Source organism: Cornus florida, unplaced genomic scaffold, assembly GCF_030987335.1.
Source record: "Cornus florida cultivar Cherokee Brave unplaced genomic scaffold, ASM3098733v1 CherokeeBrave_3.0.0_Hap2_Chr11, whole genome shotgun sequence".
NCBI classification, from domain to species: domain Eukaryota; kingdom Viridiplantae; phylum Streptophyta; class Magnoliopsida; order Cornales; family Cornaceae; genus Cornus; species Cornus florida.
The window spans coordinates 23,256,856-23,279,968 of record NW_026775581.1 but is presented as its reverse complement, the minus strand read 5'-3'; the positions used below and the strand labels follow the sequence as shown (position 1 = coordinate 23,279,968).

The window sequence follows — 23,113 nt, the reverse complement described above, 5'->3', positions numbered from 1 at the left end:
CTTTTAAAGGGTAAGCTAGAGACAGACTCATGGCTAATGCAACAATTCTATGGCGAGTTGTGACAATAAAAAAGGACAACGTAGGACATCTCATTCTTTATAATTCTCATTCCAAACATCATCCAAAACAAGAAGAAATCTTTTGCCTGACAAGTTCATCTTTAGTTTCTGTTGAAGCATATTCAAAGCCTCATCTTTATGAGTTGTTGAACTGACCGCCTCAAGAATTTTCTTGGTTACTCCAACAATATCAAAATCATCAGAAACACAGACCCACGCCTTGAGATCAAAATGACCCTTTAGACGTTCATTGTCATAGACCAGCTTAGTGAGCGTTGTCTTGCCAACATCTCCCATTCCCACAATGGGAATGACAGAGACTTTGTCAACACTAGCTTCATCAATCAACAAATCAAGTATAGCCTCTTTATCATTTTCTCTGCCATAAACATGAGATTTGTCCATTGAAGAAGACGTGTCGCGTCTTTTTCTTACTCTGTTGGACCTATCCCCTTCGACAATCTCTACCAAATTCAGGCTATTCTGTCGGGTTTCAATATTTTCTAACCTGGCAGTAATTTCCTCCACTTTCGACATCATATTGTGATCAAGCTTAATAGCGCTAGGAGTACTACTACTGAAGGAAGTGCAACAAGTTAGGATGAGTAGTTTTCGTACCTTACTACTACTACTAGCTTCAGATTCTAGCATGTTCAGCTCCAGTCGCAAAGCTTCAGTAGCAATATCATCAAGCAAATCATCCAAATCGAAAGCCACGTCGTTGAGATCCTCCATCCACGATTTGACTCCATCATTTGTCATTTGCTTCTCCTCTGCATCGACGAGAACATCACGAATATCTGGCAACATTTTCTCCAGCTTCTTCAACTCACGATGGATTCCTTCTTGACGGGCATGGTTTGACACCGCACGAGAGGCCAATTTTTCAAGCAGCATCTCAAAGATTGGCCCCAGAAAGATCCTGTTAGAAATTAAACTTTATTTTATTTTAAAATGTCTTTGAAGGTCATGGGTGTTTTTTTATTTGATGTTTTATATTTATGTGAGTTTTTTTATTGGAGTTAGTGGGGGGCATGAGAGTTACAACTACTAAATGGTCATGTTAGTGGGTTAGTGGGAGTTTTGCCTACTAAATGGTCATGTTAGTGGGTTAGTGGGAGTTTTGCCTACTAAATGATATGTTAGTGGGGTGTTAATTTTCATTTTCATTTATGTTTTGAAGCTTATATAAACCTATGCATTGTACTCATTTTCAATCAAGTGAAATAAAAAGTGTTCTTCCTTCATTTTTATTTTCTTCCAAATAGTATAGAGTTGTGTGTGTAACTAGGCCACTGTTTCCAATAAAGTGGTATCAGAGCTAGTTTGTGAGAGAGAGAAGAAATGGCAAACAATTCGGTTCCATTTCAAATGCCTCGATTCACCAAAGATAACTATGAAAATTGGTGTATCCGTATGAAGGCAATTTTGGGAGCACAAGATGTGTGGGAAGTTTCCAAAGGTTATGATGAGCCAGAAGATGAGGTAACTTTGTCTCAAGCCGAAAAAGATGTTTTACAAGCCATGAGAAAGAAGGACCAAAAGGCGGTGAAGACCATCCATCAATGTTTGGATGATGGAATGCTACAAAGAGTTGCTAGTGTAGAAAATGCAAAGCAACTATGGGAGATTCTTCAAAACTCCTTCCAAGGAGTTGATAAAGTGAAGAAGGTTCGCCTCCAAACGTTGAAAGGTGAATTTGAAGCATTGCATATGAAGGAATCTGAATCAATTTTAGATTATTTTTCGAGGGTCCTGGCTATTGTAAATCAACTAAGAAGATATGGCGAAACCACCATGACTGATACAAGGGTCGTTGAAAAGATCGTTCGGTCGTTGGATTCCAAATTCAATTACATTGTTGTAGCCATTGAAGAGTCAAATGATTTGGATTCCATGACTGTTGATCAACTCATGGGTTCGTTGCAAGCTCGTGAAGAAAAGGTGGTGAAGAAATAAGAAGCTTTAGAGCAAGTGCTACAAAAAAAGTTTTCGTTGAATGAAAAAGACAAAAAACATGGAGGAAATCAAAGGAGCCGAGGACGTGGAAATGCACATGGCTGAGGAAGAGGAAGAGGCCGTGGAAGAGGAGAAAGAAGCGGTTAACACACAACCAGCAATGAAGAAAAAGTCCATGACTCACAACAACTAAGAGGTCGTGGTAGAGGAAATTACTCAAGGTCATATGGGAGGAGGTATGATAAGTCTCAAATTCAATGTTACAATTGTCAAAAATATGGTCATTATGCTTCGGAATGTAGAAATGTTGCTAACGATGTTGAAAAAAAAGCTAATTATGTTGATGAAGAAGTGGAGCCTACTTTGTTGTTGGCATACAAAGGTGAAAGGAGTGAAGAAGATGTGTGGTATCTTGACACCGGTGCAAGCAACCATATGTGTGGTAGCAAAGAGAAGTTCGTTGATATTGATGAATCAATAAATGGTAAGGTGACATTTGGAGACTTATCACAAATTCCGGTAAGAGGGAAAGGTAAAATATTGATTCGTTTGAGGAATGGGCATCATCAATTTATCTCTAATGTTTATTATGTGCCTAATATGAAGAACAATATTTTGAGTTTGGGACAACTCTTAGAAAAAGGCTACAATATTTCCATGAAGGATTGTAGTCTTTCGATAAGAGACCCATTGGGTAATTTGATTGCGAAGGTTCCAGTGACAAAGAACCGGATGTTTTTGCTAAATATTTAAGCCGATGAGGCTAAATGTTTGAAGGCTTGTTTTAATGATTTAACTTGGCTTTGGCACTTGAGACTTGGGCACTTGAATTTTGGAGGATTAGAGTTGTTGGCTAAAAAGAAGATGGTGAAGGGATTGCCTTTCATTAGCAATCCAAATCAATTGTGTGAAGGATGTCTCGTTGGAAAGCAATCAAGGAAAAGTTTTCCTAAAGAAGCTACCACAAGAGCTACGGCGCCACTACAACTTATCCATTCGGATGTTTGTGGTCCAATTTCTCCATCATCATTTGGTAAGAATAATTATTTTTTATTATTCATCGATGATTTTAGCCGAAAAACATGGGTGTATTTTCTTAAACAAAAATCGGAGGTGTATGGAATTTTTAAGAAATTTAAAACACTCGTTGAAAAACAAAGTGGCTATGATGTAAAGGCTCGTCGATCCGACAGAGGTGGTGAATTCACATCAAATAATTTCAAAAAATTTTGTGAAGAAAATGGAATTCACCATCCTTTAACGGTTCTGAGATCGCCCCAACAAAATGGAGTTGCAAAAAGAAAAAACAGAACCATTCTCAATATGGCTCGAAGCATGTTGAAAAACAAGGAAATGCCTAAAGAATTTGGTTCTGAAGCGGTTGATTGTGCGGTGTACTTGTCCAACCGGTATCCTACTAGAAGTGTGCAAAGCAAAACACCACAAGAAACATGGAGCGGAAGAAAGCCAAGTGTCTCTCATTTGCGGGTTTTTGGGAGCATTGCCCATGTGCACGTGCCGGATGAAAGGAGGACCAAGTTAGACAACAAAAGTGAAAAAATGGTGTTCATTGGCTATGATGCAAATTCCAAAGGCTACAAGTTGTACAATCCAAGCAATGGGAAGATTGTCATTAGTAAAGATGTTGAATTCGAAGAGCGAGCCACATGGGATTGGAACACTCCAAATGAAGATTATAATATTTTTCCAATTTCTGATGAGGAGCAAGAAAATGAAGGCATGGAGCAGCCCATTTCTCCACCAATATCATCTCCACCACCATCAATTCAAGATCAATCAACTCCATCATCATCAAGTTCAAGTAACACACCACCACTTCGCATGAGGAGTCTTTGTGACATATATGATGAAACAGATAAGGTAACGGAAAGGTTAGGTGATCTAACACTTTTTTGTCTTTTTGCGGATTGTGAACCCGTAGGATTTGAGGAGGCGACACAAGACAAAAAATGGAGAAATGCTATGGATGAAGAAATTAAATCCATAGAGAAGAATGACACATGGGAGCTTGCTACACTTCCAAAAGGGCAAAAGGCAATTGGTGTCAAATGGGTGTATAAAGCAAAGAAGAATGCAAATGGTGAAGTTGAAAAGTATAAAGCAAGATTGGTCGCCAAGGGGTACAACCAAAAGACCGGGATTGACTATGATGAGGTATTTGCACCCGTAGCTCGTTTGGAAACAATTAGATTGTTAATTTCTTTGCCAGCCCAGAACAATTGGAGAATCCACCAAATTGATGTAAAATCGGCTTTCTTGAATGGGTTTCTTGAAGAAGAAGTGTATGTTCAACAACCCATGGGCTATGTTGTAAAGGGGCAAGAAAACAGAGTCTTAAAATTGAAGAAGGCTTTATATGGCTTGAAGCAAGCACTAAGGGCGTGGAATAAGCGAATTGACAAATATTTTCAAGACAATAATTTTTCAAAGTGCCCATATGAACATGTTCTTTACTCCAAAGTAAGTGAGAATGGAGATTTATTTTTTTTTTGCTTGTATGTGGATGATTTAATCTTCACAAGTAGCAATCCAAAAATGTTTTAAGATTTCAAGAAGGTTATGGCTCGAGAGTTCGAGATAACAGATATTGGCATCATGGCTTATTATCTTGGCATTGAGGTCAAGCAAATGAATGATGGAATTTTCATTCACCAAGAAGGCTATGCTAAGGAAATTCTCAACAAATTCAAGATGGAAGATTGTAAATTGGTGAACACGCCCATGGAAGTTGGAATTAAATTGTCAAGAGATGAAGATGGAGAGACGGTGGATCCAACATTTTTCAAAAGTCTTGTTGGAAGCTTGAGATACTTAACATGCACAAGGCTAGACATATTATTTGTGGTTGGGCTTGTTAGTCGATTTATGGAAAGACCCACCATAACTCATTTCAAGGCGGCTAAAAGGATTCTTCGTTACATCAAAGGTACCCTTGATTTTGGGTTATTCTATTCATTTACTAATGATTTCAAGCTTGTGGGTTATTCTGATAGTGATTGGGCCAGAGATTTGGATGATAGAAAAAGTACTTCTGGCTATTGTTTTTTCATGGGAAATGTTGCTTTTATATGGTGTTCAAAGAAGCAACCCATTGTCACCCTCTCAACTTATGAAGCAGAATATGTTGCAGCCACTTCATGTATTTGTCAAGCAATTTGGTTGAGGAATTTGTTAAAGGAATTACACATGCTACAAAAAGAGTCAACGGAGATTTTTGTGGACAACAAATCAGCAATTGCTTTGGCCAAGAATCCGGTGTTTCATGAACGAAGCAAGCATATTGATACAAGATTTCATTTCATTAGAGAATGCATAACCAAGAAGGAGGTGGAGCTCAAGTTCATCAAGTCACAAGATCAAGTTGCGGATATTTTCACCAAGCCCCTCAAGTTTGCAGATTTTCACAAGTTAAGCAGTTTGCTTGGAATTGAAAAAAAATCAAGTTTAAGGGGGGGTGTTAGAAATTAAACTTTAATTTATTTTAAAATGTCTTTGAAGGTCATTGGTGTTTTTTTATTTGATGTTTTATATTTATGTGAGTTTTTTTATTGGAGTTAGTGGGGGGCATGAGAGTTACAACTAGTAAATGGTCATGTTAGTGGGTTAGTGAGAGTTTTGCCTACTAAATGGTCATGTTAGTGGGTTAGTGGGAGTTTTGCCTACTAAATGATATGTTAATGGGGTGTTAATTTTCATTTTCATTTATGTTTTGAAGCCTATATAAACCCATGCATTGTACTCATTTTCAATCAAGTGAAATAAAAAGTGTTCTTCCTCCATTTTTATTTTTTTCCAAATAGTATAGAGTTGTGTGTGTAACTAGGCCACTATTTCCAACAGATCCCAGCAACCTCCATCGATCGGTTTGTGAAATGAAAGCTAGCAATCAAAGGAAGAGATCAAAATGGGTTTGTGAAAGAGATGATCAAAATGAGCTTTGCACCTAATTAAGTTCAAACCAAGTGCAAGAACAAGAGTGGTTGACTGGAATCTCCAAAAGTTGTTTAACCTCCACCGGAAAGGGTCGCCAAAATACTTTTTTTTTTTAATAAAAAAAGCTGAAAATAATTCAATTACTGACAACCAAATTGGAATCTCCATAATATTATACTGCATTGTCGACTGAGTGGCATGTACCGCTACTATTCTCTATATGAGTATTTTTATTTATTTATTATTATTATTATTATTTTTTTTTGAAAAAGTATGAATTTTGATTTGTGATTTTAATTCAAATTAGATAGCTACTTATTTGTTTACTTTGTATGTTTTAGAAATAAAATTTTAATATAAGAAAGGAGAAAAAAAAATTAAAAATACTAACCCTAATAACTTAAATTTTATTCTACCAATATATATCTTTATTTAGGAGACATTTTTCATTAAATCTTTAAATAATTAAAATTAGAAGTTACATTTTTTTACCATGAATGAATGCGATATGGATCCTCTTCTGAGGACATCTCTCTAATGTTCTCTTCAAAACTAATTTGAAGGCTAATATTTAGATACGTTATTCATTAGGAGAGGTCATTTGCATATCTCCTTTTCCCTCTTTCTCTCTCCTCTCAACCTTTCTCTTTCTAAATCTTAGATGCTAAGACCAAAATTTTCTCTCACTTTTCAGTAACTTTCATACCCAAATTTTGCTTGCCGAAATCCGTAGGTTTCTTTAACTTGTGTTAAATGCAATATATACACATATATAAATAAAAGAGAAATAATAATTAATTCTGGAAACAAAAATAAATAAATAAATAATGAATTGTGTAACTACCCTAAACTAATCCCATTTATAAAAAAAAAATTGGCATGAGCTCCCCCAAAAAAGGGGACTACCACAACCTGCTCAAATAAAAAAATGCAATGGCCTTTCAAAACACCTCCAACCTGTCCCAACACATAAAACAAATAATATACTCCAACATTCCATTCATCCGTTCATTATACCTCAACATGGTTCATCTCATGGTGGAATATCTACATACCGTTTAATCCAAATTATCATAATTACAGTCCCAAAATATAGTTACAATAACAAGAATTCACAAATCTCTATACCAAATATAACAAACTAAGATTTTACAAAAAACATGGGACTTAATACAAAAATAGCAAAAAGAAGTCTTCTAATCCAAATTAGGTCTGTGGTGGAAAGTCGTCCGCCACTTCTTTCCCGTTCCCTGAAAAAAATTATTAAATAATAGGGTGAGCATAAAGCTCTGTAGGTAGTACTAAAGACACGCTTCTTGTGTCCCCGTGAATCCATACAAAGAATAGAGCAATGGGAAATTGTAATACCCCTAGTTTTCAAAAGGATACAATGGGAATTTAAATTTGATTTTATTGCATTTTTATTTCATTATGTGATTTATGTGCTCATTTGCGTAATTGTTTAATTGTTTCTTTATTTTAAATTAATTGTGTATTTGTTCTTGATTCTAAATTACTTGTTTATTTGTTTTAAAGTAATTGTTTAATTTTAATAGTGTATTTGTTTTAAAGTAATTGTTTAATTTTAATTATTTAGTTGTCTAAATTAATTGTTTTATTTGGTCTTGTATATGATATAGGATTAGGGTTTTATTTTTTATATAGTATGGACGCAGACTTATATTAGGTTTTAAATTAAACCCGGTAAATATAGAGTTACGTAGATTAGGGTTTGGGACGTCTATATATATTTTTCTTTTAAGTCTGCTAGGGTTGGGAACAATCCTACTCACGTAATATTTATGAGAAGGAAAACAGAGGCTCTAGACTGGTCTTGAGAGAAACATAGAGGGTCTGGGGTGATTTTCTGTGAGGCTAAAGGAGGAAGACTGGAGGAAGAACAGAGGGGTTACTTCTGGATGGAACCAAGAAGCAATAGAGGAAAGGAACTGTGAGCAGAGCAGAGGGGAAACAGACTTGGAGAATTCTGAAACTTAGAGACGACGCTTAAGGTTTCAAACAGGAATCGTGAGGCAAGTTTCAGTCTATTCCTTTCCTATAAACTTGTGTTCTGTGCATTCTAAATAGACTCCAGGGATGTAATAAACTTTAAAACAAGTGTTTATGCATAATGAATCAAATTGAAATCTGTTCTACGTTTTGTGTATAACTTTGTTTGCTTCCTTGTATAGACTACTTCGATTTGGATTTAAACCTCTGTAAATCAATTTATAATGGAATTCAAAGAATTTCTAGGGCTGTTTAGACCTTGTTTGAACTCTAAAACCTTTAGAAAAAACTGGGAACAGAAGGTTGAAGAGCACCGTGGAAGAAGAAGGTGAAGTAGAGGAGTGGAGAAGACTCGAAGTGGGAGGAGAAGGCTCCAGATTTGTGAGAGCCGTCTCCACCTTCAAAGAGCCGGCTCCAAGGGGTTAGGGAGCTGGCTCTAAGTGAGAAAGAGCCTGCTCTTTGATTTTAGAGCAGGCTCCCTTGGTTAAGTCACGTTTGGATGCATTCTTGAGCTGTTTGGGCGTGTTTGGGCCATGTTTGAAATTCTAAATGGTTTTAGGGACTGGAATGAGGATTCTAAAAGTAATTTCAAGGGATTTTAGTTCCTCTAATTGTATATTTTGGTCCGTAAGGCAAATGGAATAAATAGTGTAAAAATAAGCGACTTTGTACGCCGCTAGCGGATAGGAAGGACTAGTGCACTAAGTTTTGTTTTAAAATTTTAACGGACTATTGCATGGAATCTAAACATGATATTATGCTATATTAGGACCCACAATGCATAACTTATCCTAATATGCTAAGGGTTTTCATAGTGTAGGAGTTTTAAGTAATGACGCACTTTGTTGGCGATTGTAAAGTATCCTATTGTGTGAATTTAATTTAGCAACTTAGATGACTGGAGGATGGTTTTGAAATCTATGTTAGATATAGAATAGGGTTATGTATCTTTTGGACCTTATTTATGCATAGGTTGGATTTTAATTAAGGAACTAATAAATTAGGTTTCAATAATTAAATTGAGATTGTTATTTTAATGGTTAAACTGTTCTATATGTTTCAGCAACTATTGGTTGGTAGTGTGGATTTTCTGAGTAATAATTTGTCATTCTCAGCTTTATAATTGACTCTTACTATTGTTAATATTGTCAACTGCTGGACTGTACTATGGGTTAGTTGAAATTTAATTAAATGAATTAAATTTTCAATGACATGGATGGATACTGGATCTTAACTTGATGAACTATTAAACTCTGTCTCGTTAATTATATGGATGGATTCTGAATTTTCAAGTTGATGAACTATTTAAATTCTGTATATCAACTATTTGGATTACGTGGATATGAGTTGATGAACTGCATAAAATGTTGCATCATTCAAGGATCATTTGCATTATATGTACCGGTATGGGACGGTGACATATCAGGGATGGATTAGATCAAAAAGCTAAGTCCTACCCCTTCATACATAAGGAATGGATTAACTAAAACAGTTAAATCCTATATGGATGCATGTCCTGTCAACTAAAACAGTTGAATGACATAATGGATATTTGTTTTATCTTTCTGCACTAGGAAGGAATTTATATATATATTTATGGTACCGTGATACGAGCTTGAGTCTCCTGATCACGGTTAGGGTGCGTATATTACAAAGGTTGAGTATCTAGATATAGCTAATGTTCCCTGGTAGGTCTAAGTACTTGGCCGTTGAAAAGCGTGTTTTATATGTCACCTTCTACCCAGGCTGAACTATGTTATAGGCTAGTGAGCATCCTATAGTGTGTGTGTGTGTGTATATATATATATATATATATATATATATATATATATGGACTATTGTAGATATTGCCGAGTTATCTAGGATGTATTTGCGTATCGGGTTTATGTACGGATTGTAGTAGATTGGAACTTGCATGTGGGCCTGACCCACTCATATTTTTCAGGTATTTGCCAGTACCAGGCTTAGAGTTTGTTCGTGTTGATGCAGATACAGACACTCACTCTTCCGGTTACATAGGGTTTCTTTTCTATTTTGATTTTGGATTTTAATTCTGTAAATTTAATTAAAGATTTGGAGTTAGGGGTCCACTAGGTGGATTCCCGAGTTATACGGATTTAAATTATATTAATTTATTATTTAATGTTTGAGGATTTTCATATTTCTTTCTGTTTATTATTATTTTAATCTTAATTCAGTTTTTTCCTGCTTGTTTACACATTGATTGTTTGGTATCCCTCGGATCTGTGCTCGGACTTGATCACCCGTGGCTCTAGAATCGAGAGGTATCACAGAAATGAGGATCATACAATGTCGGGATAAACCATATAACAATCAACTTTCAAGTATAAACAAGGAGGTGCTATGCAATGCAATGTATGATAATGTCTCTCCCTATTTTCACTTTCAAAACCATTACTTTCAAACTGTTAATATAACCTGCCCTTTGGTGACCCCGCAGAGACAAGAGAGAAGGATTGGCTAGTGTCCCTGACCCTTGGTACCCCCGCGGCGTCATTATGGGCCCAGCTAGCTCAACCACGCTAGGGCGACTCCCTAGTTCCCTCTAGGCTATACTAACCTTCCGGCCCTTTGGTACCCCCGCGGCGATCTGGTTTTCATAAAACAGTCTTTTTTTTTTTTCTTTTTTTTTCATCAAAACTCTTTTCCCAAATTTTTCCTTTTTATTTCAAAATCATTTCTTCCCTTTCATGCCCAATGTCAATGCATGGATGCTTCAAGGACATGCATATACTCATCATTCCACAACTAGTCCAATTTAAGCAACATGGCATAACTCACAAGAATATCAAGAAAATCAAAACATGCTTTCAAACAACAAGAATCTAGCAAGATGAATACATATAGTCAATTCTTACACATGCTCTTCACATAGAACCATTAACACACATAGTCACTTAATCAACATATATGCATACATATCAACAATTCTCTAGATATCAAACAATTAATCAAATTAAGCAACAATTAGAAGGAATTAACTCACTAAGGTACAAAATTTCATGGATTAAGGGCCCCTACCTCTCAAATGCGAAAACCCTCAAAATGGGTCAAGAAATTCGAAGGCTAAAAGGAGGCTCAAAGCTAGAATTGCTGGTACTAATGCGTAGAGTTCGTCGTGGGCTTCGTTTTGCCTCAAACGGCACTTAAATCCGGCAAGTAACACTACAAGAAAAACAGTTTTTTACCACGCCCTTTCTACTACGGTTTTAAAATAACCGTGGTAAAAAATACTTTCTACCACGGTTATAAAATAACCGTTGTAGAAAATTTATATTTTACCACGGTTATTTTAAAACCGTGGTAGAAAGTTTATTCTACCACGGTTATTTTAAAACCGTGGTAGTAATTATATTTTTTACCACGGTTATAAAAGCACCGTGGTAGAAAGTTAATTTATTTCACCACGGTTTTCCATTAACCGTGGTAGAAAGTGAGGTTATTTCACTAAATTTTAGCGGGATAAGGTCGTGCCCTTTGTGCCGCTTTTTCTACCACGGTTAATGGAAAACCGTGGTAGTAATTCAATCTACCACAGTGGAGCACCGTGGTAGAAATTGAATATAGAAGGCGGGTTTTACTCCCGCTAGTTTCTTAAAGAAAAAATTAATCTTTTTTTTTATTTTTTATATATACATAAATATATATAGCCTCGCACGTACACAGACCACATAGTTTAGGGCAAATCATTTCAGCTTCTCCTCACTTCGATCAGCATCCCAAATCGCCTCATCTTCTCCTCACTTCAATCAGCATCCCAAATCGCCTCCATCTCTATTCTCGTTCTCCTCACTCCCAAATCGCCTCCATCGCTATTCTCGTTCTCCTCACTTCAGCATCCCAAATCGCCTCCATCGCTATTCTCGTTCTCCTCACTTCAGCATCCCAAATCGCCTCATCTCTATTCTCGTTCTCCTCACTTCAGCATCCCAAATCGCCTCCATCTCTATTCTCGTTCTCCTCACTTTAGCATCCCAAATCGCCTCCATCTCTATTCTCGTTCTTTGCTCTGAAGTTACCCTCTCTCTGTCTCTACAAGTGTAAACTACAAAATCTACAAGAATCAGAACCCATATCGACATATCATATATTATTGTTCAAAATCAAAACCCATATCCTTCAGTTTCGAAATCCCGCTATTCCAGTTCGATTGGGTTCGCCTTTCGCAAGCTTCAGGCTCTGTCCCGGTGTCTCTCAACTCTCAAGCCATCTCTCTGCAGCTACGAACTTGTATGTATGGGTTTTGTTTTATTATTTTTTTTCTAAATCAATTAATAAGGTCTGTAATTCTTGTTTTGCAAACTAAATCATATTTGGTGAAACAGGATCTCCCTTTGCAGGATTTGAAAGACTAATTGGTAAATTTGGGTTGAATTTGAGTCTTAAACAAGCTGAAGGCCCTGGTAAGTCATTCTTCAATTATTCAATATAAATTTTTTTAGGGCAAATCATTAATTTCAGCCTCCCCAATCGCCTCTATTCTCGTTCTTGACTCTGATTTTGGGGAATGTGGTTTGGAATTTGGGGTTTTATTGGTTTGATTAACCAATCTTTAAGGTTTTTATTGGTGGTTTAGTGAATCTCTGCTCTTTCTTCAGTTGTATAATAAATCTAAAGAGAGGGTTTGGTTTTTGTCATTCTAGTTTACAATGCATCTCTTAGTTCTGGGCCAATCACCTATCTCTGTCTTTTTGTTTAGCAAATGTATCCCGACATTGTTAGTGTCCTTAATTTATTGAGATGAACCTTTTCCCACATAATTACTTTCCAAAGCTTCTATCCTTCTTTTCAAATGACAGAGAAATGAACATGTTCTTATCTTCATATTTAGTCATTAAGGATTTTCATCCCCTTAAGAGAACTACCATAAGTCATATGCATAAAAGACAAACAGGCTAAGACCAGTCAAATTTCTAGAGACACCATTAATAGTTGACAGGTAAATGATATCTATTACATTTCAGAAGCAACTGGAATTGGAAACATAATTAGAATAACCATAATAAACATTGACGGCAGAAAGAGATGAAACATAAACATTAAGCACCTGTTTCCAAATAGCAGAGTTCCAATTCGTCATATTCACGTAATGAATCTTCATGAAGATAAGCCATCTCAAACATGAAAGCCAAGCTTTACTATAAATAGAGAAAAAAACACTAGATAACTCGGAATATTCTAGAAAGAAAATACTCTGAATAAGAATGTTATGTAATTATGAACACATGGCTGAGAGGACACGAGTTAATGTTAGTTGGCCGGCCACCACCTATGTTCAATGGGAGGCATATTCTTTCTTTTCTGTTGAAAACTTCTCCAGATGTGTTATATAATTCAACTAAGTTTACATGAGCAGGGATCATGAAAATCCACAATATGAATTTCCGAAAAAAAAAAAAAAAAAAAATCCACAATACTGAAGTAAGATATCTCCTTACAGCCAAGCGCCCATACATAACAATCTCTTAGTCACTATAAAGAGAGTTTTACCACTGCAACTACCTTTAGAATGAAAAAGTTGCAAAAGTTCCAAATGAGCATGAAGCGCTGTTCAGTGAGCTTGCGAATCTCATCCTCATAAAACTGAATACGCCTGTCAAGTGTGTTCCTGATGCATTCCACTATTTTGGATTCCAAGTCATCCCAGAAATTTGCTTCGGGTCCATGTATATCAAATTTGCAGCACCTGAGTGAAAATATATATATATATATATATATAAATAAATAAATAAATAAAATTTAGACCATCAGGGAGAACAAGGGGCTTTTGTAAGTACTCCTTTTATATTTCCCTTCAGTTTATTAAAATCTTTTAAAATCACCCTTGACCTTAACCTTAGAAATCATGTTAGTCAAAATATGATGCTTTTTGTACCAATCGTGGGCCAAAATGTTTTAGATGACTCAAACACAACACTGTTGAGATTCAGATCCAGGCCAAAGAGCCATTTCAATTTGAAAGGAATCTAGGCAGAATGAGGGAACTAGCAGAAATGCAATGAAATAGAAAGGGGTAATTACATCGGAAAGGAAAAGAAGAATAAGATAAAGATGATTATGATGATGATGATGATGATTGAAAGGACAATAACCATGAAGTGATGAAAATCAAGTTTTTGAAAATTGATTACCTTTTAAAATAATCCTTTACGTAACTTAGTGACACTTACAATTTCCTATTTTTCTCTTACAAAATTTAAATGATGACACTCAGATCTTAATGAAGATAGCTATTCTGAATTTCACAGGGGAAAAAGAAAAAGATAATTGTTCTGAAAGGAAGAGTATCTAGTGGATATATGATACGGGAAATAGATTATTCAAAAATTAAACTCAATCTATAATTAAGAAAAACAAAAGAAGCCATATAATTGGCAGCAGTAGGCTTACCTTTCCCTCTTCTTTGAACTGAAATCAACTTCAAGTTTTGCATATACTTTTTTGGCCAGCTTGGGGGCCTGATCATTGTGGGGTTGAGCTTTAGACACAAATACAATATACCATTCCCGTTCATCATAACCAGATGTAGCAACTTACCTCAATAACCAAACCTCTCGCATCCACCCTACATATAGGAACAATTTCGGCACGATGAAATTGCTTCTTGATCTGCAAAATAGTATATAATACGCATAAACTCTTTGCAGCTCAATATGCAAAAGGTTTCTTGAAATACTATCTAACTTGAAAGGAGGACACAACTAAATCTTTATCTAAACAATTATCAGTTGGTGGCCCCAATGCCAGTTACAGAGAGTCTAAAACAGCATCGCACAACCTGTCAAAGTTTAGCTATGTTGATCACTTAAAAATGTATGGATATAGAAGTATTAAGTATCACGAGTGTTAATACACCACAATGAGACTTAGATGAAATTATAAAAATGTTTTATTTTTATTTATTTATTTATTGTTTTGTTTTCCTGATGTCCGTAGACCATGTGACCTCTGTCATGGCATCCTTTTGATTATCTACCACGAGAGAATAAATTATGGAAATATGAATATGTATGATGTATTTAGTATTTTTTTATAGTACATTAATTCTGTGTGCATTCTTATATTCTTTGAGAGTTTAAGCGTGTAATATTGACCTCATTTCTTTTTTCTCTTTTTCTTTATTAAAATTTTTGATCAGTAAAATTGGCCTCATTGTCAATTCTGGATAGTTTATGATTATGTTACGACACTAGCAACAAGTTGTTTCTAACAAGCACAAGTTTGCAATAACTTGTAATTTTCTTATATTAAACTTCTTTTTATTTCTTTTCTTCGTCTTCTTTTTATCCATTTATATGTGTAGCCCGAGTGAACATGGAGAATATATGAATGAGAATAATAATCTTTTGGTGAATGAAGAACATAGGAATGAAGAAAATCTTAATGAACATGTAGATTTAATGAATGAAGATAGGAATGAGAATCAAAATGAAGAAAATGTGAATGAACTTGAAGATTTGATAAATGAAGAATATCTGAATGAGAATGATAATCTTCTTTTTACATTAATGATCCAGGAAATTGGAAAAATATTGATCAAGAAATGAGAGGTTTATTAATTATGCTAATGTCACATTAATTATACTAACGCTAATGTCAACTAATATGGTGCTACTCAGGATAATCAATGGATAAATGCTGGATGCACCTTAATGACAGGTTATTATAACTTTAAATAACCTTACTCATAGACATTGTTCTTGTCATTTTTGTGATAGTAAAAAATATTTTTATTAATTTTCAACTGTAGAGCTTCAGATGAGTATAAAGCTGGAGCACAACGTTTTGTTAATTGGGCTAAACTTAATGCGGGGAATCGAGAAAGCATTTTATGCCCTTGTATCCGTTGTAAAAATTCAATATATTAACGCTTCGATAAGGTGTATGAGTACATTGTGATAAAAGGAATGAATTCTGAGTACACTGTATGGGTCTTACATGGAGAGAATCGGAGTGCAACTTTAGAAAATGATGGTGATGATGGTGTGGAAATGATTCAGTGGATCCAGATTCTCTCATAGGTTCTGCTCCACTTGGTTCTGACTGCTGGAGAGTGTGGATCACTAATCTCATAGATTCAAGTGTGCCTTTATATAGGCCTGAAATTCGTGGCTTTGACTTGAAAGACGCATTTGTTACAGGATTTTCAATTGCATGACCTATCAAGCACATCAAAATTTGTAAGTGATGCATTTCTTTTATGATTACACATTTTTAATGCTTTTTATACTCATGCTCAAGGGGGTCACGTACCTTTAAGTGACCAATTTTGCGGTGTATAGGGGGTCACGTGCCTTTAAGTGACCAATTTTGTGGTGTATAGGGGGTCACGTGCCTTAAGTGACCATTTTTTTTTTTAATTAGTGTCTATCAAAATCAACACTTTAGTAGTTTAGTGGTTTTGAATATTTAGTGGGTTTGAATATTTAATAAAGCCTAGAATCCCACTATTTTGTGTCTTACCATTTAGACTTTGTTGTTTCAAAGCCTGTCCGAATTGACTTTTTCAATGTCTTAATTTTGATAGTGACAATAAAGCTTACCTACTTATTCATAATTCTTTCTCACTTTCAAATTTATACATCAACACAATTTCCAACTAATTTTTAATTTATCATCTAAAGGAGACCTTATGTCCATCAATTGATTAAGTCCCAAAATGCATGATTTAAAGTTGATTGCATATGAGTCAAAAAGTTTTTTTCAACCCTACACCTCAATGTCTAAGTGTGTGTGTGTGTATATATATATATATATATATATATATATATATCCTTCATGCCTCACTTTCAAATTTATGCCTCAAAACAGTTTATATATATAAATATTATTATTATTTTTTAATCTCATTTTATAATATTTCTCATGTAAATGAGACCTTATGTCAATTGATTAAGTGCCAAAATGATATTCATTTGAAATTGAATGCTTTTTTTACATGTATAACGTAGTCAACTTTGATACTGCACTTACTGGCTTTGCTTTCTCGTTGATCTCTGTTGTGTTTCCTCTCATGTCAAGAAATTGTTTAGTATCCTACTTTTTTCTGTAAAAGAAGGGCTAGTGACATGATTAGAGCATGAAAATTATTACATGCCCTAAAGTAAATACATAAGCGACAAATTCAATTTGTTTATTGCAACAAGCTGGTAAATGATCACCATTATGATCATGATATTGTCTCTCTTAAGCAAATAAACAAAGTGATTATTACAATTAGTTTGTAATTGTTAATTAAAGGCTAGGTTGAAACTACTAGAAAATTGATGGGATAAGCCTACCAGTCCTTGCTGCATCAACTACGTGGATGGATTTTTTGCATCTAACACCTTTTAGTAAACTGAAGTGTGTTCTTTTGAACTTCAGACTACTGTATTATACCAAGAGGGTTTTAGATGCTTTTCGGCAATTCCCTTCCTGAGGTGTCATTTTCATTGTATTTGATCAACTGCTTTCCCAATTTCCTTTTGGGAATTCATTCTATCGTCTTCTCTTGTGATTTTGAATGCTTTATCAAATAATGTACGAGTCCAATTTCATACTAAACTTTCGTAATTTGGACTTGATTCAAAAGTACTTGTACATGTTAATACTTGCTTTGGGATTATTTCCATGATACACTGAACGTGCTTTGTTTGAGTTAAGACCATAGGACTTGATTCAAAAGTACTTGTACATGTTAATACTTGCTTTGGGATTATTTCCATAATACACTGAACTTGCTTTGTTTGAGTTAAGACCATATTAATACTTGCTTTGCTTAAGTTAAGACGAAGAGTCTTTCAAAGTACCTTTATAATGCTTTACATTAATTCTCTTACTTCAACTATCTTTGTAGGTCAAAGCTAGGATTGCGGGTTGCAGTTACCTTTTTTGTTGCCGCTATATTTTTTGGATGGTTGATGAAGAAGAAGAAGTTGCAAGAAGATATGAAGAATTTTTGTTTTATTTTGGTTAAGTAAATATGTAAGGTGTGGATCATGTACATGGTTAATTTTTATATTTGTATATGGTTAATTTTTATATAAAACAATGATTTGGAATTGGTTATATATATATATGAATTGTAAATTATTTTGGTTATAATGTTATTTTTTATTTATTTAGGGTTCTGTAATGTTAGTAGTAGTTAAAAAAATAATAATAATAAAAGAGCCTTCACAAGGGCTAAAGTATTATTTAAAAAAAAAAATTATATAATACTTTCTACCACGGTTATGAACCGTGGTAAAAAATTTATTTTTTTTCTGCGAATAGACTTTTTACCACAGTGAAGAACCGTGGTAGAAAAAATACTTTCTACCACGGTGTAAAAACCGTGGTAGAAAGTCGACATTCTACCACGGTTTTGCACCATGGTAGAATGTCTATTTTCTACCACGGTGCAAAACCGTGGTAGAATGTAGACTTTCTACCACGGTGCAAAACTGTGGTAGAAGGCCAACTTTCTACCACGGTGTAAAACCGTGGTAGAAAGTCGATACTTTCTACCACGGCTGTTTCTACCATGGTTCAAAACCGTGGTAGAAAGGCTTTTCCACCGTGGTAAAAAGTCATTTTTCTTGTAGTGTAATAAGTGAGTAATCAAGCCTTAAAGATTGGAAGTAAAAGAAGAAGAAAATATGAAATTTGAGAGAGTGAGAGAGCTGTAAGCGGGGAGAGAGAAAGTGAAGGTGGAAATGTTTCTAGACCACTTATGAACAGGTGGTAGGTCCCACCACCATTTTCTTTTATTTTCTTGTTCTTTTTGCACCACACAAATATATGTCTATACAAACTACACAAAACCCACATAAATTACATTAAATAAATTGCATAAGATGCCAATGGACCCAACCAAAATCCCCGTACGCGACAACACCAGTAGCGGGTCCCACACGGGACCGTCCGGCCCAAAAAACGGAAAAATGTGAAAATGATCAACCTTGCATTTCAAAGAGTGCCGAACTCAATGAAACATCCCAAATGAATAACCGACATACTCGGTACACCCCACGGTGTCCGGTACGCAAAACGTGAAATGACAAAATTGCCCTTGCGGCGATAAAATTTTCAAAAAAATGAAAAATGGTAAAAATCGGAAACGTCACAATCCACCCTCCTTAAAGAGATTTCGTCCTTGAAATCTACCCTCCTTAAAGAAAAAGGCACAACCACACACCTTCTTAAGAAATACTTCACAAAACCCCAAGATAAAGGACTCAACAACCTTTTTGCCTTTGACACCAGTGCCAACAGGCAATCACACTCTGCCGCCAGAAAACCCAATGATCACTACCCTATGAGGGAACTCATCACTCACATCATCATACACAAAACCCACTGAATTTTATACTCGACTTAAGACCGATACTGGTCCCCTCTACACCGCTACATAATACTTCGGAACTCGAAAAGAATGGTCACAAGACCCCTGAACATAACAACATCCTATCACAACTCATCCTTCTAAAGGGCAACCCAGACCCTAAACGAGGAAACTCATCCACCACACAGTCGGACTCAAACTCCATCTACACATCTCTGTCCAACCAATACTCGTCATCCAACATACGACTATACTCCCACAAAATCATACAATGACCACCAACCACACTAATCAATAATTATCATACTAGTCAACCTCAAGATAACTGATTGATGAATCTCCCAACAATTATACCATCATGAGTCACCAAACCAATAAAGCGTACTATCCTGTGCCCAAAGCACAATTTCTCGAAACAAGATCTTTAAGAATCAATCATTGTACCACTAACCCGTTATCAAACACCCAGTACCACCTAACACCTTTCGTCACCCAAGATAAATCATGTAAGTCCACATTGTCACACCCACACAACGTACAGTACCATAATCTCACAATCACTAACAAGTCGGAACGATCATTGACCCTTGACCCGACATCGTGCCAAAGAATGATTGATTAAGGAGAAATGGTTGGCCAGGCCATTCTCATCATCGATCCCATCTCAACATAGATATCGTTCCTGTCCTCAGGTCTAAACCTCAAACACAACGCTATACAATCCACAAAACAACCATAAGATCCACTTTCTAATCATCCATCGCTTTACACAACCTCAACAATTATACAGTCACATAACTATCCTCGTAATCTCAATCATACCTTAACTATATAACTATAACAAACAAAATGACATAGCACCGAATGCCTCAATCATCGATCAGCATCAAAGCTCTCCAATTTTCTCATAATACTCATACCAGGTAAACAATTCCATAACACCATTCATTTTAATTCTTACCTCTTCAAAATGCTCGATACGACCGTCTCATGCCTAAAACCTCACAACCAAGGTCAATCATTCCTACAGTTCTTCAACAGAATCCCATAATCACGCTTTAGCTGCAAAACATTCAAACGATACTAACATTAGTCCTCAAGACACCGCTAGAATCAATCACCTCAAAAAACATCCAAACACATGAGTCACATCACCTAATTATCCTCAAGTTGCGATTCACGACACATTTCTTAGCCATCACCGCTAGTACTAAACATCGAAAACACTATCCCCTATTCGGCGACTCGTGACTCATGTCCAACCAGTCAAAACCATTCTCAAAACGAACACCACAAAACTAAAGGCTATACCTCCCTCCGTAGAAGTAAGTCGACCTCCTTCAATCAGAACCTCAATCGATGAACTTTAACAGCGCCACACCCACTCACAAATCCTTCCATCCACGGACGTGCATAACTCCTAGACATAGACAAGACCCATAACAAACGACGTCCTTGCCAAGACTAGAACAAATGGAAGGGTAATAAAATCCTGCTCTCACAAGAAACCAATAACTCACACCTTAATGAACTAGACACCCTATCACACACTACTCACCGGTCATCCAACCATGGACACTCAATCACACCTGAGACAAAAAGAACTCCTTACACATAAGGAGAAGACCAACTAGAATCACATACAGAATTACGAACACAATTTAGGCGACCTGACCATAAACAAACCATCACACCTATTAACACAAAGACCTCGCACACACTTCTCCGTAACACTATGCTAACCAAAACTAATCAGATAAAAACACCAACGTCCTTAACATACTGACAATAGGAATCATCACTGTACGTTGGACACTGCGTCCCATCCTACCTGATAATCACCCAATGAAAAACTCCATGAAATACAATAACACCTGATCACCTATTCCATCTCTACCCTTTGAAGTCAACACTGCCTCAATCACTGTACACGCAAGACCCGCGACCTCAGTCATAATAACCCACTGACTTTTCAAGGAAAAAGATGCCTACATGGCAACACCTATTTATCGATCAGGTTCCGAAGACTAAACCGTCCACAAACACCTCATAGGCATACAATCCCATCATATACCTGTCAGCACATAGTAACACTCATGATTCTTAACCTACCTTCGAATCATACCTCGAACATTAAACTCTTCAACACTAAACATCACACTATAACAACTTCACTGCCACTCACCCAAATCAACAGTTTAACCAATCGTCCCACCGTACCATTAAACCATTACTAAGGAATTCTTCCTTAAATATCCTTAAGAGATCACCATTATAACAAGAGAATAAGCATCACTCTCGGTACTTTTCTATAATTGCCACTATTTTCCACTATAAAAGAACCTCTATACGGCAATGCCATGCCGACAAATCCTCAAAATAAAATGAGCATAAGAACTAAGATGCTCAACACTCAACTATCATCTCGAAACCATCAACGATGCGATTAATCACCGCTGTCCTCCTGAATACTGAGATCACTCCCAAACTGACTTACTCTCTAATACAGGAACCTCAAGTACTAACACCCCCATGATTATCCTTCCCAAGATAGATGTGCAAACTCTAATCCCTTGGAAACAACAAGCCTTTACTAACCAATCACTCATTCAAAGTGACGCTAACTCGATATAAAAATGCACATCACTCGTGATACCCAACACCCTAGTCAACAACCCGTTACAAGAAAAGAATCATACGTGGCGCACTACAGAAATAGTCCTTGGGAGGAGAACAAACACTACACTAAATGGTCAATCATATAAACTGAAGTAGACGACAACTACAAAACAATGGTCTCTAATTGGTATCTAACTAGACACTCAGGTTATACCTACAACCATGACTACTATCCAACACAATGGATTGTTCACATCGATTTCATCTGAGTTGTGTGCCCGTAGCTCGCTCTGTGTGGTAACCTTCTGGTGCCACCTGCACACGCTCACACACACCTGCCCACAAGGCCACAAAATAAATAAATCAAATAGAACAGGCCACCAAGCCCAAGAGGTCACTCCTCATCCTGGCTCAACACAATCTGTGACCAACACTCTATGGTTACCAAACAACATCACACTTAGCCTCTGCCTTCCTCACTGGAATCATAACAAAAGGTGCAACTTACTCATCTCGTCACCAACTCAAGATCAACCTCAACTTTTACTCCCAAACAGTAATCTAAGGGATAACTCTCAACCTTAACATCAATGAACTTCTAATTAAAAATCCAAATACGAACCTTGCTCAACCCATACAGCACTAGAACCTCACAAGTCATACTCTACATACCACCTCACGTCCTATGACATCCAATCAACTTTGCTTACACGAAATGATCCCATGACTCACACACTGTACCCTACGAATCCATCATCCCAAGAATCCACTTATTACACATAGGAAACACAACACAAACCCTCGCCCGTACAAGAAAATGAGGACTTCCTTCCCGGAAGACACCTAAGATCAAACTTTTTCACCATTGCCAGTCTCTAGGAAAAAGACTCCTAGTGGAACGACGCATTCAGTTCAAACCGGACTCAAAAGATCGTGTTATTCACATCACCCTTGCCCACAATGCTAATACCTAACCCAGTCGTAAGTGATACCTCATAGAACCAATACAACATAAAAGCGCGCATGCTAAACAACTACATACTGAAACCATAACACTTACTCATGGATCATTTAAGTCAGTGCTACATACATATGCCATATAAGTATGTAATCACGTAAGAAAATAAGTAAGTACGCAAGCGAGCATGCTTTTCAGAACCGTAAACACATAAGCAACTAAGA

General features: G+C 36.2%; 4 protein-coding genes across 4 annotated transcripts; 3 read left to right on the top strand and 1 right to left on the bottom strand.

Moving 5' to 3' along the window:
* Positions 1 to 90: 90 nt before the first annotated feature.
* On the bottom strand, positions 91 to 957 carry LOC132280883 (putative disease resistance RPP13-like protein 1). The gene has a single exon (XM_059782641.1). It carries the CDS (start codon positions 955 to 957, stop codon positions 91 to 93), a length of 867 nt encoding a protein of 288 aa, XP_059638624.1.
* Positions 958 to 1,404: 447 nt separating this feature from the next.
* LOC132280882 (uncharacterized) lies at positions 1,405 to 2,019 on the top strand. Its single transcript, XM_059782640.1, has one exon. The coding sequence runs from the start codon at positions 1,405 to 1,407 to the stop codon at positions 2,017 to 2,019; it is 615 nt and encodes a 204-aa protein (XP_059638623.1).
* Positions 2,020 to 2,077: 58 nt separating this feature from the next.
* Positions 2,078 to 2,772, top strand: LOC132280881 (uncharacterized). Its single transcript, XM_059782638.1, has 2 exons — positions 2,078 to 2,190; positions 2,322 to 2,772. The coding sequence occupies exons 1-2, from the start codon at positions 2,078 to 2,080 to the stop codon at positions 2,770 to 2,772; spliced, it is 564 nt and encodes a 187-aa protein (XP_059638621.1).
* A 1,827-nt stretch (positions 2,773 to 4,599) lies between these two features.
* Positions 4,600 to 13,033, top strand: LOC132280880 (uncharacterized mitochondrial protein AtMg00810-like). Its single transcript, XM_059782637.1, has 3 exons — positions 4,600 to 5,455; positions 12,330 to 12,407; positions 12,969 to 13,033. Exons 1-3 carry the CDS (start codon positions 4,600 to 4,602, stop codon positions 13,031 to 13,033), a joined length of 999 nt encoding a protein of 332 aa, XP_059638620.1.
* Positions 13,034 to 23,113: the final 10,080 nt, after the last annotated feature.

Bases quoted from the DNA above. Each gene is read 5' to 3' on its own strand.
- LOC132280883 (XM_059782641.1), bottom strand. From the start codon at position 957: ATGCTGCTTGAAAAATTGGCCTCTCGTGCGGTGTCAAACCATGCCCGT.
- LOC132280882 (XM_059782640.1), top strand. From the start codon at position 1,405: ATGGCAAACAATTCGGTTCCATTTCAAATGCCTCGATTCACCAAAGAT.
- LOC132280881 (XM_059782638.1), top strand. From the start codon at position 2,078: ATGGAGGAAATCAAAGGAGCCGAGGACGTGGAAATGCACATGGCTGAG. The intron at 2,191-2,321 runs GTCCATGACTCA...TTCGGAATGTAG, and splicing joins CAACCAGCAATGAAGAAAAA to AAATGTTGCTAACGATGTTG.
- LOC132280880 (XM_059782637.1), top strand. From the start codon at position 4,600: ATGGCTCGAGAGTTCGAGATAACAGATATTGGCATCATGGCTTATTAT. The intron at 5,456-12,329 runs GTTTGCTTGGAA...TTGGTGAAACAG, and splicing joins AGATTTTCACAAGTTAAGCA to GATCTCCCTTTGCAGGATTT. The intron at 12,408-12,968 runs GTAAGTCATTCT...ATTACATTTCAG, and splicing joins TAAACAAGCTGAAGGCCCTG to AAGCAACTGGAATTGGAAAC.